Here is a 12,709-nt window from a genome sequence, read left to right as displayed (position 1 = left end):
ACACAAATAAGAACATTGAATAGAAAAATTTATACGGTCGTTTTGGAAAATCTACCGAAGTTGATAATTATATTTATAGTACACATAGTTAATTTAGCTTAATACTTCCAAATCCAATGAGCTAGTTAAAAACTTTGAAGTAATCTCAAACATCTTATCTATCATCGAACTTGACGAAGTAAATCGGAAAATTATTGTTCAACGTGACAAGGCAGACAAAAGATTCATAATAATACAAGTAAAGTAACCATCCATCGTAAAATCTAATAAAGTATACAACGTTTTTGTTGCTTCGAAAAAGGATCAACCATCCCTCGTCGAATCTGGTGAGTTAGAAAAAGAAAACCGTTTCTTCAGAAGACGAATGACCATCTGTTGTTGAATTTAGTGAGATGGGCGATGAGTCCGTTGCTTCAGAAGAAGGCTGATAATTTGTCGTCTTATCTGGTGAGATAGGTGAAGTGTCCGGTCCTTCAGAAAAAAGCTGACCATCTGTCGTTGGATTTGGTGAGATAAACGATGAATCAGTTGCTTCAGAAGAGGGCTGACCATCTGTCGTTGAATTTGGTGAGATAGACGATGAATCAGTTGCTTCAGAAGAGTGCTGACCATCTGTCGTCTTATCTGGTGAAGTAGGTGAGGTGTCCGTTGCTTCAGAAGAGTGCTGACCATCTGTCATCTTATCTGGTGAAGATAGGTGAGGTGTCCGTTGCTTCAGAAGAGGGCTGATCATCTGTCGTCTTATCTGGTGAAGTAGGCGAAGTGTCCGTTACTTCAGAAGAGAACTGACCATCTGTCGTTAAATTTGGTGAGATAGACGATGAGTCCGTTGCTTCAGAAGAGGTGTGACCATCTGTCGTTGGATTTGGTGAGATGGGCAGAGAGTCCGTTGCTTCAGAATCGGTCTGACCATCTGTCGTTGGATTTGGTGAGATGGGCGAGAGTCCGTTGCTTCAGAAGAGGTCTGATCATCTGTCGTTGGATTTAGTGAGATGGGCGATGAGTTTGTTGCTTCAGAAGAAGACTGACCATCTGTTGGATTTGGTGAGATAGGCGAAGAATCCGTTTTTTCATAAGACGGCTGACCATCTGTTGTTGAATTTGGTGAGATAGGCAAAGAGTCCGATGCTTCAGAAGAGGTTTGATAATGTGTCGTTGAATTTGGTGAGATTGGCGATGAGTCCGTATCTTCAGAAGAGGTCTGACCATCTGTCGTCGGATTTGGTGAGATAGACGATGAATCAGTTGCTTCAGAAGAGGGCAGACCATCTGTCCTCTTATCTGGTGAAGTAGGCGAAGTCTCCGTTGCTTCAGAAAAGGTCTGACCATCTGTTGTTGGATTTGGTGAGATGGGCGAAGAGTCCGTTGCTTCAGAAGAGGTGTGATCATCTGTCGTTGGATTTGGTGAGGTGGGCGAAGTCTCCGTTGCTTCAGAAGAGGTGTGATCATCTGTTGTTGGATTTGGTGAGATGGGCGAAGAGTCCGTTGCTTCAGAAAAGGCTGATCATCTGTCGTTGAGATTTGGTGAGATGGGCGATGAGTTTGTTGCTTCAGAAGAGGTCTGATAATTTGTCGTCTTATCTGGTGAGATAGGTGAAGTGTCCGGTCCTTCAGAAAAAAGCTGACCATCTGTCGTTGGATTTGGTGAGATAGACGATGAATCAGTTGCTTCAGAAGAGGGCTGACCATCTGTCGTTGAATTTGGTGAGATAGACGATGAATCAGTTGCTTCAGAAGAGTGCTGACCATCTGTCGTCTTATCTGGTGAAGTAGGTGAGGTGTCCGTTGCTTCAGAGGAGGGCTGATTATCTGTCGTCTTATCTGGTGAATAGGCGAAGTGTCCGTTACTTCAGAAGAGAACTGACCATCTGTCGTTGGATTTGGTGAGATAGACGATGAGTCCGTTGCTTCAGAAGAGGTGTGACCATCTGTTGTTGGATTTGGTGAGATGGGCGAAGAGTCCGTTGCTTCAGAAGGTCTGACCATCTGTCGTTGGATTTGGTGAGTGGCGAAGTCCGTTGCTTCAGAAGAGGTGACATCTGTCGTTGGATTTAGTGAGATGGGCGATGAGTTTGTTGCTTCAGAAGAAGACTGACCATCTGTTGGATTTGGTGAGATAGGCGAAGAATCCGTTTTTTCATAAGACGGCTGACCATCTGTTGTTGAATTTGGTGAGATAGGCAAAGAGTCCGATGCTTCAGAAGAGGTTTGATAATGTGTCGTTGAATTTGGTGAGATTGGCGATGAGTTCGTATCTTCAGAAGAGGTCTCACCATCTGTCGTCGGATTTGGTGAGATAGACGATGAATCAGTTGCTTCAGAAGAGGGCAGACCATCTGTCCTCTTATCTGGTGAAGTAGGCGAAGTCTCCGTTGCTTCAGAAAAGGTGTGATCATCTGTCGTTGGATTTGGTGAGATGGGCGAAGAGTCCGTTGCTTCAGAAGAGGTCTGACCATCTGTCGTTGGATTTGGTGAGGTGGGCGAAGTCTCCGTTGCTTCAGAAGAGGTGTGATCATCTGTTGTTGGATTTGGTGAGATGGGCGAAGAGTCCGTTGCTTCAGAAGAGGCTGATCATCTGTCGTTGGATTTGGTGAGATGGGCGATGAGTTCGTTGCTTCAGAAGAGGTCTGATAATTTGTCGTCTTATCTGGTGAGATAGGTGAAGTGTCCGGTCCTTCAGAAAAAAGCTGACCATCTGTCGTTGGATTTGGTGAGATAGACGATGAATCAGTTGCTTCAGAAGAGTGCTGACCATCTGTCGTCTTATCTGGTGAAGTAGGTGAGGTGTCCGTTGCTTCAGAGGAGGGCTGATTATCTGTCGTCTTATCTGGTGAAGTAGGCGAAGTGTCCGTTACTTCAGAAGAGAACTGACCATCTGTCGTTGGATTTGGTGAAATAGACGATGAGTCCGTTGCTTCTGAAGAGGTGTGACCATCTGTTGTTGGATTTGGTGAGATGGGCGAAGAGTCCGTTGCTTCAGAAGAGGTGTGACCATCTGTCGTTGGATTTGGTGAGATGGGCGAAGAGTCCGTTGCTTCAGAAGAGGTTGATCATCTGTCGTTGGATTTGGTGAGATGGGCGATGAGTTCGTTGCTTCAGAAGAGGTCTGACCATCTGTCGTTGGATTTGGTGAGATAGACGATGAGTCCGTTGCTTCAGAAGAAGGCTGACCATCTGTCGTTAGATTTGGTGAGATGGGCGAGAGTTCCGTTGCTTCAGAAGAGGTCTGATAATTTGTCGTCTTATCTGGTGAGATAGGTGAAGTGTCCGTTGCTTCAGAAAAGGTCTGACTCATCTGTCGTTGGATTTGGTGAGATAGACGATGAGTCCGTTGCTTCAGAAGAAGGCTGATCATCTGTCGTTAGATTTGGTGAGATGGGCGATGAGTTTGTTGCTTCAGAAGAGGTCTGATAATTTGTCGTCTTATCTGGTGAGATAGGTGAAGTGTCCGGTCCTTCAGAAAAAAGCTGACCATCTGTCGTTGGATTTGGTGAGATAGACGATGAATCAGTTGCTTCAGAAGAGTGCTGACCATCTGTCGTCTTATCTGGTGAAGTAGGTGAGGTGTCCGTTGCTTCAGAGGAGGGCTGATTATCTGTCGTCTTATCTGGTGAAATAGGCGAAGTGTCCGTTACTTCAGAAGAGAACTGACCATCTGTCGTTGGATTTGGTGAAATAGGCGAAGAGTCCGTTGCTTCAGAAGAGGTGTGACCATCTGTTGTTGGATTTGGTGAGATGAGCGAAGAGTCCGTTGCTTCAGAAGAGGTGTGACCATCTGTCGTTGGATTTGGTGAGATGGGCGAAGAGTCCGTTGCTTCAGAAGAAGGTCTGATAATTTGTCGTCTTATCTGGTGAGATAGGTGAAGTGTCCGGTCCTTCAGAAAAAAGCTGACCATCTGTCGTTGGATTTGGTGAGATAAACGATGAATCAGTTGCTTCAGAAGAGGGCTGACCATCTGTCGTTGAATTTGGTGAGATAGACGATGAATCAGTTGCTTCAGAAGAGTGCTGACCATCTGTCATCTTATCTGGTGAGAGTAGGCGAGGTGTCCGTTGCTTCAGAAGAGTGCTGACCATCTGTCGTCTTATCTGGTGAAGTAGGTGAGGTGTCCGTTGCTTCAGAAGAAGGCTGACTATCTGTCGTCTTATCTGGTGAAGTAGGCGAAGTGTCCGTTACTTCAGAAGAGAACTGACCATCTGTCGTTAAATTTGGTGAGATAGACGATGAGTCCGTTGCTTCAGAAGAGGTTTGACCATCTGTCGTTGGATTTGGTGAGATGGGCAGAGAGTCCGTTGATTCAGAAGACGGTCTGACCATCTGTCGTTGGATTTGGTGAGATGGGCGAAGAGTCCGTTGCTTCAGAAGAAGGCTGATCATCTGTCGTTGGATTTAGTGAGATGGGCGATGAGTTTGTTGCTTCAGAAGAAGACTGACCATCTGTTGGATTTGGTGAGATAGGCGAAGAATCCGTTTTTTCATAAGACGGCTGACCATCTGTTGTTGAATTTGGTGAGATAGGCAAAGAGTCCGATGCTTCAGAAGAGGTTTGATAATGTGTCGTTGAATTTGGTGAGATTGGCGATGAGTTCGTATCTTCAGAAGAGGTGTGATCATCTGTCGTCGGATTTGGTGAGATAGACGATGAATCAGTTGCTTCAGAAGAGGGCAGACCATCTGTCCTCTTATCTGGTGAAGTAGGCGAAGTCTCCGTTGCTTCAGAAAAGGTCTGACCATCTGTTGTTGGATTTGGTGAGATGGGCGAAGAGTCCGTTGCTTCAGAAGAGGTGTGACCATCTGTCGTTGGATTTGGTGAGATGGGCGAAGTCTCCGTTGCTTCAGAAGAGGTGTGATCATCTGTTGTTGGATTTGGTGAGATGGGCGAAGAGTCCGTTGCTTCAGAAACGGTCTGACCATCTGTCGTTGGATTTGGTGAGATGGGCGAAGTCTCCGTTGCTTCAGAAGAAGGTCTGATCATCTGTCGTTGATTTGGTGAGATGGGCGAGAGTTCCGTTGCTTCAGAAGAAGTCTGACCATCTGTCGTTGATTTGGTGAGATAGGTGAAGTTCCGTTGCTTCAGAAGAGGGCTGACCATCTGTCGTTGAATTTGGTGAGATAGACGATGAATCAGTTGCTTCAGAAGAGTGCTGACCATCTGTCGTCTTATCTGGTGAAGTAGGTGAGGTGTCCGTTGCTTCAGAAGAGGGCTGATTATCTGTCGTCTTATCTGGTGAAGTAGGCGAAGTGTCCGTTACTTCAGAAGAGAACTGACCATCTGTCGTTAAATTTGGTGAGATAGACGATGAGTCCGTTGCTTCAGAAGAGGTTTGACCATCTGTCGTTGGATTTGGTGAGATGGGCAGAGAGTCCGTTGATTCAGAATCGGTCTGACCATCTGTCGTTGGATTTGGTGAGTTGGGCGAAGAGTCCGTTGCTTCAGAAGAAGGCTGATCATCTGTCGTTGGATTTAGTGAGATGGGCGATGACTTTGTTGCTTCAGAAGAAGACTGATCATCTGTTGGATTTGGTGAAATAGGCGAAAAATCCGTTTTTTCATAAGACGGCTGACCATCTGTTGTTGAATTTGGTGAGATAGGCAAAGAGTCCGATGCTTCAGAAGAGGTTTGATAATGTGTCGTTGAATTTGGTGAGATTGGCGATGAGTTCGTATCTTCAGAAGAGGTCTGACCATCTGTCGTCGGATTTGGTGAGATAGACGATGAATCAGTTGCTTCAGAAGAGGGCAGACCATCTGTCCTCTTATCTGGTGAAGTAGGCGAAGTCTCCGTTGCTTCAGAAAAGGTGTGATCATCTGTTGTTGGATTTGGTGAGATGGGCGAAGAGTCCGTTGCTTCAGAATCGGTCTGACCATCTGTCGTTGGATTTGGTGAGGTGGGCGAAGTCTCCGTTGCTTCAGAAGAGGTGTGATCATCTGTTGTTGGATTTGGTGAGATGGGCGAAGAGTCCGTTGCTTCAGAATCGGTCTGACCATCTGTCGTTGGATTTGGTGAGGTGGGCGAAGTCTCCGTTGCTTCAGAAGAGGTGTGATCATCTGTCGTTGGATTTGGTGAGATGGGCGATGAGTTTGTTGCTTCAGAAGAGGTCTGATAATTTGTCGTCTTATCTGGTGAGATAGGTGAAGTGTCCGGTCCTTCAGAAAAAAGCTGACCATCTGTCGTTGGATTTGGTGAGATAGACGATGAATCAGTTGCTTCAGAAGAGTGCTGACCATCTGTCGTCTTATCTGGTGAAGTAGGTGAAGTGTCCGTTGCTTCAGAAGAGAGCTGACCATCTGTCGTTAATTTGGTGAGATAGGCGAAGTGTCCGTTGCTTCAGAAGAGGTTTGACCATCTGTCGTTGGATTTAGTGAGATGGGCGATGACTTTGTTGCTTCAGAAGAAGACTGATCATCTGTTGGATTTGGTGAAATAGGCGAAAAATCCGTTTTTTCATAAGACGGCTGACCATCTGTTGTTGAATTTGGTGAGATAGGCAAAGAGTCCGATGCTTCAGAAGAGGTTTGATAATGTGTCGTTGAATTTGGTGAGATTGGCGATGAGTTCGTATCTTCAGAAGAGGTCTCACCATCTGTCGTCGGATTTGGTGAGATAGACGATGAAACAGTTGCTTCAGAAGAGGGCAGACCATCTGTCCTCTTATCTGGTGAAGTAGGCGAAGTCTCCGTTGCTTCAGAAAAGGTGTGATCATCTGTTGTTGGATTTGGTGAGATGGGCGAAGAGTCCGTTGCTTCAGAATCGGTCTGACCATCTGTCGTTGGATTTGGTGAGGTGGGCGAGAGTTCCGTTGCTTCAGAAGAGGTGTGATCATCTGTTGTTGGATTTGGTGAGATGGGCGAAGAGTTCGTTGCTTCAGAAGAGGTCTGACCATCTGTCGTCGAATCTGGTAAGGTAAGCGACGGATTCGTTTTCTCAGTTGTGGATCGATCGTCTGTTGCTGAATTTGATGAACTTGATGAAAAGTCTTTGATCCTTTCTGAAATAAAACTTAACTTGTCTAAAGATATGTTGGAGAAATTGTTTTGTTTGATTCAGGTTCATCTATAGACGAAATTGATACATTGGATAAATTATATATGTCGGATATTAAAATTATACTCTATTTTATCTCACAAGGAGACTCTACGTTTTTAGGGAAATGGATTTTGATGATATTTGGTGTGGAAGTAGTACACCGTGTGACTGTACTACCTGTGAAATACTAAAGTGCAATACTCAAATGTAATCGAGAAAAATGAACTTAAAGTTTTCTTTAGCACTTCATTTATAAGTTACGCATACTTTCACTCGAGCGTGCTGTGGCGTAAGTGGTAACGCTCCTGACTCGTACGCTTGTGTACTTGGGTTCATTCTCTTGTTGTGTATACTTGTTTTTTTTATTCATAAACTCTTATAGTGTATTTCTTTACTCATTCATTTATTTTTATTTAAAAAGTGAGTGAAAAAGACTGTAGACCATGTTCAAACCTGGCGTAAGTAGTTCTTTATCAACTTTAAAAAGGTGGGTTTTCAAAGTAAAAATATTTAGACTTTGAACAGTAGAAATTAAATTAGAATAAAGAAATAATAAAAAATAAATGAATGAGTAAATAAATAAATACATTATAAGTATTTATGAATAAAAAAAGCATACACAACAAGAGAATTGAATCCGAGTATGCAAGCGTACGAGTCAGGAGTGTTACCACTTACGCCACAGCACGCTCGAGTGAAAGTATGCGTAACTTATATATGAAGTGCTAAAGAAAACTTTAAGTTCATTTTTCTCAATTACATTTGAGTATTGCACTTTAGTATTTTACAGGTAGTATATTCACACAGTGTACTACCTTCACACTGAAGATCATCAAAATCCGTTTCCCCAAAGCCGTAGGGTCTCCTTGTAAGCTGATAATGAGGTCAACACTGACTTATAACAGCAGTTTTATCTTTACTGTGTACTTTTTTTTATGTTTTTATACGTTAACAGTTTTAATATATTTGTTGTATATTCTGAAACTGTGTCTTCTTTTCTTTTATTACTTTGTTATTACTACTATGTTCATATACAAACACTTGGCAATTCTATTATCAACTTTTATTGTGGAAATTCTTATATGCAGAGACGCGTTTCGGGTTCAAGTTTTTCTTCAGTAGGCTACATAATAAAAACAAAAATATAAGTTCCTTATATCACAGAATGTATTTAACAGCGAATAGGTAATTTGGGAAAAGTTTTTCTTTCGAGATGTTTGGTGTATGGATAAAATATCTTCTATTTATAAAATTTTTAAATGTAGCACAATTTTAATTTCAAAAAATTTTTATAAGATATTTTTAAATTTAAAGATATTTTAATAATATGTATTTAACAGTGAATTAAACTATAATGTATTTTGGATTATCATACTACAAGATATCCCGGGAAGTAATGATATGTTTTAATTGTCACAACATTGTGTGATATAAGAAACTTACATTTCTGTTTTTATTATGTAGCCGACGGAAGAGGGGCTTGGCCCGAAATGCGTCTCGGCAAATAAGAAATTCCCGAATAAAAGTTGATGATAGAATTGCCAAGTGTCTGTATATGCACCTAGTAATGATAACAAATTAATCAAGTTTTAATATAAGAAAATTTATTATCGTATTGCTTACTATTATTAATTACGTAATGTAAGGACTCCTGTAGATGAAATTTTATGATTAAACTATATTGTATGCAAGTATATTGGAATTTTTCGGTACTTCCCTTATTACAATGGTTTTTGTGAGACCAAGTCGTTTATGTAATCTACGTCATTATCAACTTAGTTGAAACAGAGTATAGTAGTGGCAAAAACCGAAAATTCACGAACCAGTTTTCAACATTTGTTTTGGGAAAACCGTTTTTTAAATGACTGTGCCAAACCATTTTCAAATCCATTTTGAATTCAGTACAATTAATATTTTCTTATTGCATTTTATTAAGATTAATAAAGTAGTAGAGTAAATATTAGCTAAGAATTACAAATATGACTGTATTACGCATTATTCTCGTTTAAAAGAGGTCAATGTTTTTCAATATTGATAAACGTTAGAGTTCAAGTATTTAAGATATAGCATTCGAAAACTGTCATTTTAAAATTAATTCGCGTTAGTTATTATGTTGATTTTAATTTTAAAATTTAAATATGAGTAATGCGTAGCATTATTTAAAAGAAGTCAAGGATACTAGTCAAAAATGGCTAGTATACATAACAATACCGTTATAATGATTACTCGTAATGATTACAATACCATCATAGCGATTTCTTTGTTCAAAATCGGATTTCGCTTTTTTTTTTTTTTTTTTTTTTTTTTGTATATAAAACCGTGGTTTATCGAAAACCAGTTAATTTGTCTTGTTGCTAGCACTAGTTAAAATGCAACTTAATATCTATTTTTATTTTTTAATTTTCTAAAATGTTTTTCGAAAAATTTCCACCGTTTGTTACACAACTTAATACGAAGCTGTATTATCAGATATCGCTTCGATGGTTTAAAGATAGTTTAAACATTCACAATTAAACTACAGTACTGAAGAGATCCTTAAAAGGTAATACATGTCCCTTGTATTGCTTGTGGACATCCAAAGAATTTCGGGCGGCTCTCAAAAAATGTCGAGTATGTAAAAGAAAGTAAAGATGATGTAATGAGAGCATTTATGTGATTTCATGATAAATAAAAATCTTAAGTAATAAATGTATCGTAATTACTTGATATTAATTAAAACTTCCCTTTTTATAACATGGTACAATGCAATTATGCAGCGATGAAAGCAGCAAATATTTTAGATAATAAAATATGAATAGATATTTTTTCAAAAATATACGAACGCTTATAAGAAATTAAATTACAAAATTGAAAATTAGTAATAAATAGCAACGAATATAATGTAAAAAATATTTAGTTGATGTAGATCTCGTAACTGGTATAAAGATCACAGTACAAACAGATGTAAGACTTCTTTTCGTCTACAGCGCATGCTCCTTTCTCTCAAATTTTAAAATGCTCATGAGCGTCGTCTGCTTATCATCGTCCAAAAAATCCAACTTCTTTAATCTCAGAGTCCTCGAAGGGTAACTTATGACGTAGAGTGACATTAAGTCGATGACAAGCAATCGATGATCGATTTTGCGGCGATCGAACGAATCTCGTTCGACGTCGCCTTCGACCAGTTTGCTTCAGGCTTAACGCATATCTTCAATTAATTCCTTTAGTTATAGTAAGGAATAACGGATTGCACGGGATACCAAACATTACATTATTTATTAATTACATGTATAATATACTGTACATAGCAGTGACAAATGTACAGTACGATAGGTTAGGCAACACTTTTTCTTCCGTGTTCGCTTTTTGACTAATTATACAGTTACATTCAAATCTTAGAAATTGTGTTCCATTTGGCAGAAAACTACCGGTAGCTTAATCCTTACATATTTAACATATAACACCAATCGATTTAGAAATCCTAGTACTAGATTACTTATCTCTTGTAACGAACGCATCGTAACGTTTACCTGCATACACACTCTCCCACAACTGCGTTACTTAATTTACAGACATCCGATCAATTATGGTGGCCTACGGTCCAAATTGTAATCAGTTATTTTCAAATTAGAAGTTACACCGAGCTGAACCAAACGTCAGAACCAGGACCAGTCATTTCTAAATTTCAAATGATAAATTACGTTTGTCGTGAGTCGAACGTCTTTTCATACCAACGACATATAACTACTAGACCCAAATTGAATAAAAGTTAACGCAGAAATTACCACCGCCAAAGAAACTAGACGCCGCCATGACAGTCTAAGAATATGCTGTGGAAGTGTGCCGACTTATGGTAGCTATCTCTGGCGTAATTGCTATTTATTTAAACTCGAGAGTGCGGGAATTGTCACAGGAGCATAACAGGAATGCCATTGAATTGCTGTGCAGTTAATTGTACGGCAAGGTTTAAAAAAGGATCCGATATAACGTTTCACCGGTAAGTTAGATATAGGCCTAGTTGCTCTGATACTATATCGTCGGTTGACGATCAAAATCTCGTAACTCCTGAAGAAATATTTCTGGAGAAACATTACACTTTCTTCAGAAGTCCGTTATCACCCTACATTGATTATTATAATTTATTTATTTATTGAACTAGGTTCGACTCGGGACATAAGAGAGTTTTACAGTTCATGGGAAATGTATTTCGTTGTCCACTAATGCTGTAATAAAAAATGGAGGAAATATTGGAGTTATGAGGAAACCAAGCAATAGTAGTGTTCTTTGAAGTTGACACTTTAAACTTAACTGTTTCTACACAGAACGGATACAGCTATTTGCATGAAACATTGATTCCTACAAAGTTGATTTTCCTCAGCACCAGTAGTGCCACGAAGACCAATAAAGCGAATATCTTTGGCTAACATAGATGATGATACGTATGATGATACGTATGATAGCAGAGTGTGCAAGATGAAGCTGAAATGCCTAACCCACATTAGATAATCAGGCCTCATCATGGAGTTTCTGTAAGACAAATATACACCAAACTCGTTCATTTTAATTAAAAAACAAAATAAATTACGTTTATTGATGGGTATTTGAAAATATTCATATGGGCTCTCCATAAATTACGTCCGCATTCCTCTCGAAACGTTTACTCCTCCCTTCTTGTCCCAGTTTTTTCAAGTCTCCATAACCTCATCCCTTCTTTGGACGTTCAACAAAACTCAACCTTCCTTAAACATTTATCATTTTACGAATGATAGATATCATAAATAGAAATGAAACGTACAAGAAACTTTGAAATAAATGTAATAAAGTGCATAAACTGTATAAATTGTAATGAAATATACGGACGTCCACTGAAGCTCAACCTCTCCCCTCCCCTTAGTTGGTTTTTGTGCGACTTATCTTAATCCCCCCTCACTCCCTTTCAGTGTGGATGTCAGACAGCCCAATGAACAGTTGTATATTATCCAGTTGAGGCACTCCTCCATTTACAACAAAACTCTAGGAACAAATCGTATTCGTAAGTAGAAGAACTATAGAATACTCGTATATACAGTATTTCTTATATTTGGAATACCTTAATTTGGCGAAATGTTTAGCCGATATGAAAAATACGAGTAATTCAACTACTGGTATTTACTATCGAAGATTAGTTTAATATTTTTTGACTATTTCACTTTTTATTTAGCAGTTCTGCAAATTACAGTCATGAAAATTGTGTATTTATGTGACGAACACTCGTATCTGTATTAGGTATTTTCTGCAAGTGCGCAGCTTTCTGACTTCAAGTATCATAGCAGATCACGGTCAATTATCTCCAAACATGACGGTCCGGTTCGGAGTCTAGTACAGTAGTCATATATAGTTGGTTCGTACGGCCTGAATTAATGATTCTCTGAGGTTTCCCTTGCGAAGCTGCATCCACTGCAGTGCTCATATCGTCTACAGTGTGTGGCAGTGGTCCCTGGTGGTCCCCATGTTGGACGAGGTCCTACATGTGTTCGATGAGAGAGATCCGGCGAGGCTGCCGGATTTGAATTCCATTCAGGCTGGTGAAGAGTTTTCCATGTGATGTGTGATGTATCATCTTGCTGGAACATCGTGTCGGATGCTGCCTTCACCAGTAGCCGAACCACAGGACTCACAATTCGTCTGACGTACTGGTCCGCTGTCGGAAATGTGGACTAGG

At 40.2% G+C, this 12,709-nt stretch overlaps 2 protein-coding genes across 2 annotated transcripts; both read right to left on the bottom strand.

Annotated features, from left to right (window-relative positions):
- Nucleotides 1-331: 331 nt before the first annotated feature.
- LOC136977948 (uncharacterized) lies at nucleotides 332-679 on the bottom strand. Its single transcript, XM_067273563.1, has one exon. The coding sequence runs from the start codon at nucleotides 677-679 to the stop codon at nucleotides 332-334; it is 348 nt and encodes a 115-aa protein (XP_067129664.1).
- Nucleotides 680-799: 120 nt separating this feature from the next.
- LOC136977947 (mucin-2-like) lies at nucleotides 800-12,457 on the bottom strand. Its single transcript, XM_067273562.1, has 11 exons — nucleotides 12,397-12,457; nucleotides 6,347-6,991; nucleotides 5,091-6,290; nucleotides 4,316-5,035; nucleotides 4,058-4,197; nucleotides 3,396-3,956; nucleotides 3,112-3,295; nucleotides 2,693-3,034; nucleotides 1,895-2,567; nucleotides 1,627-1,847; nucleotides 800-1,488 (listed from the first exon to the last, which is right to left on the bottom strand). The coding sequence occupies exons 1-11, from the start codon at nucleotides 12,455-12,457 to the stop codon at nucleotides 800-802; spliced, it is 5,436 nt and encodes a 1,811-aa protein (XP_067129663.1).
- Between the last annotated feature and the right edge of the window lie 252 nt (nucleotides 12,458-12,709).

The sequence above is a fragment of the Centruroides vittatus genome, unplaced genomic scaffold, assembly GCF_030686945.1.
Source record: "Centruroides vittatus isolate TY-2023 unplaced genomic scaffold, ASM3068694v2 contig_484, whole genome shotgun sequence".
NCBI lineage: Eukaryota > Metazoa > Arthropoda > Arachnida > Scorpiones > Buthidae > Centruroides > Centruroides vittatus.
This window is presented reverse-complemented; position numbering and strand designations above follow the sequence as displayed.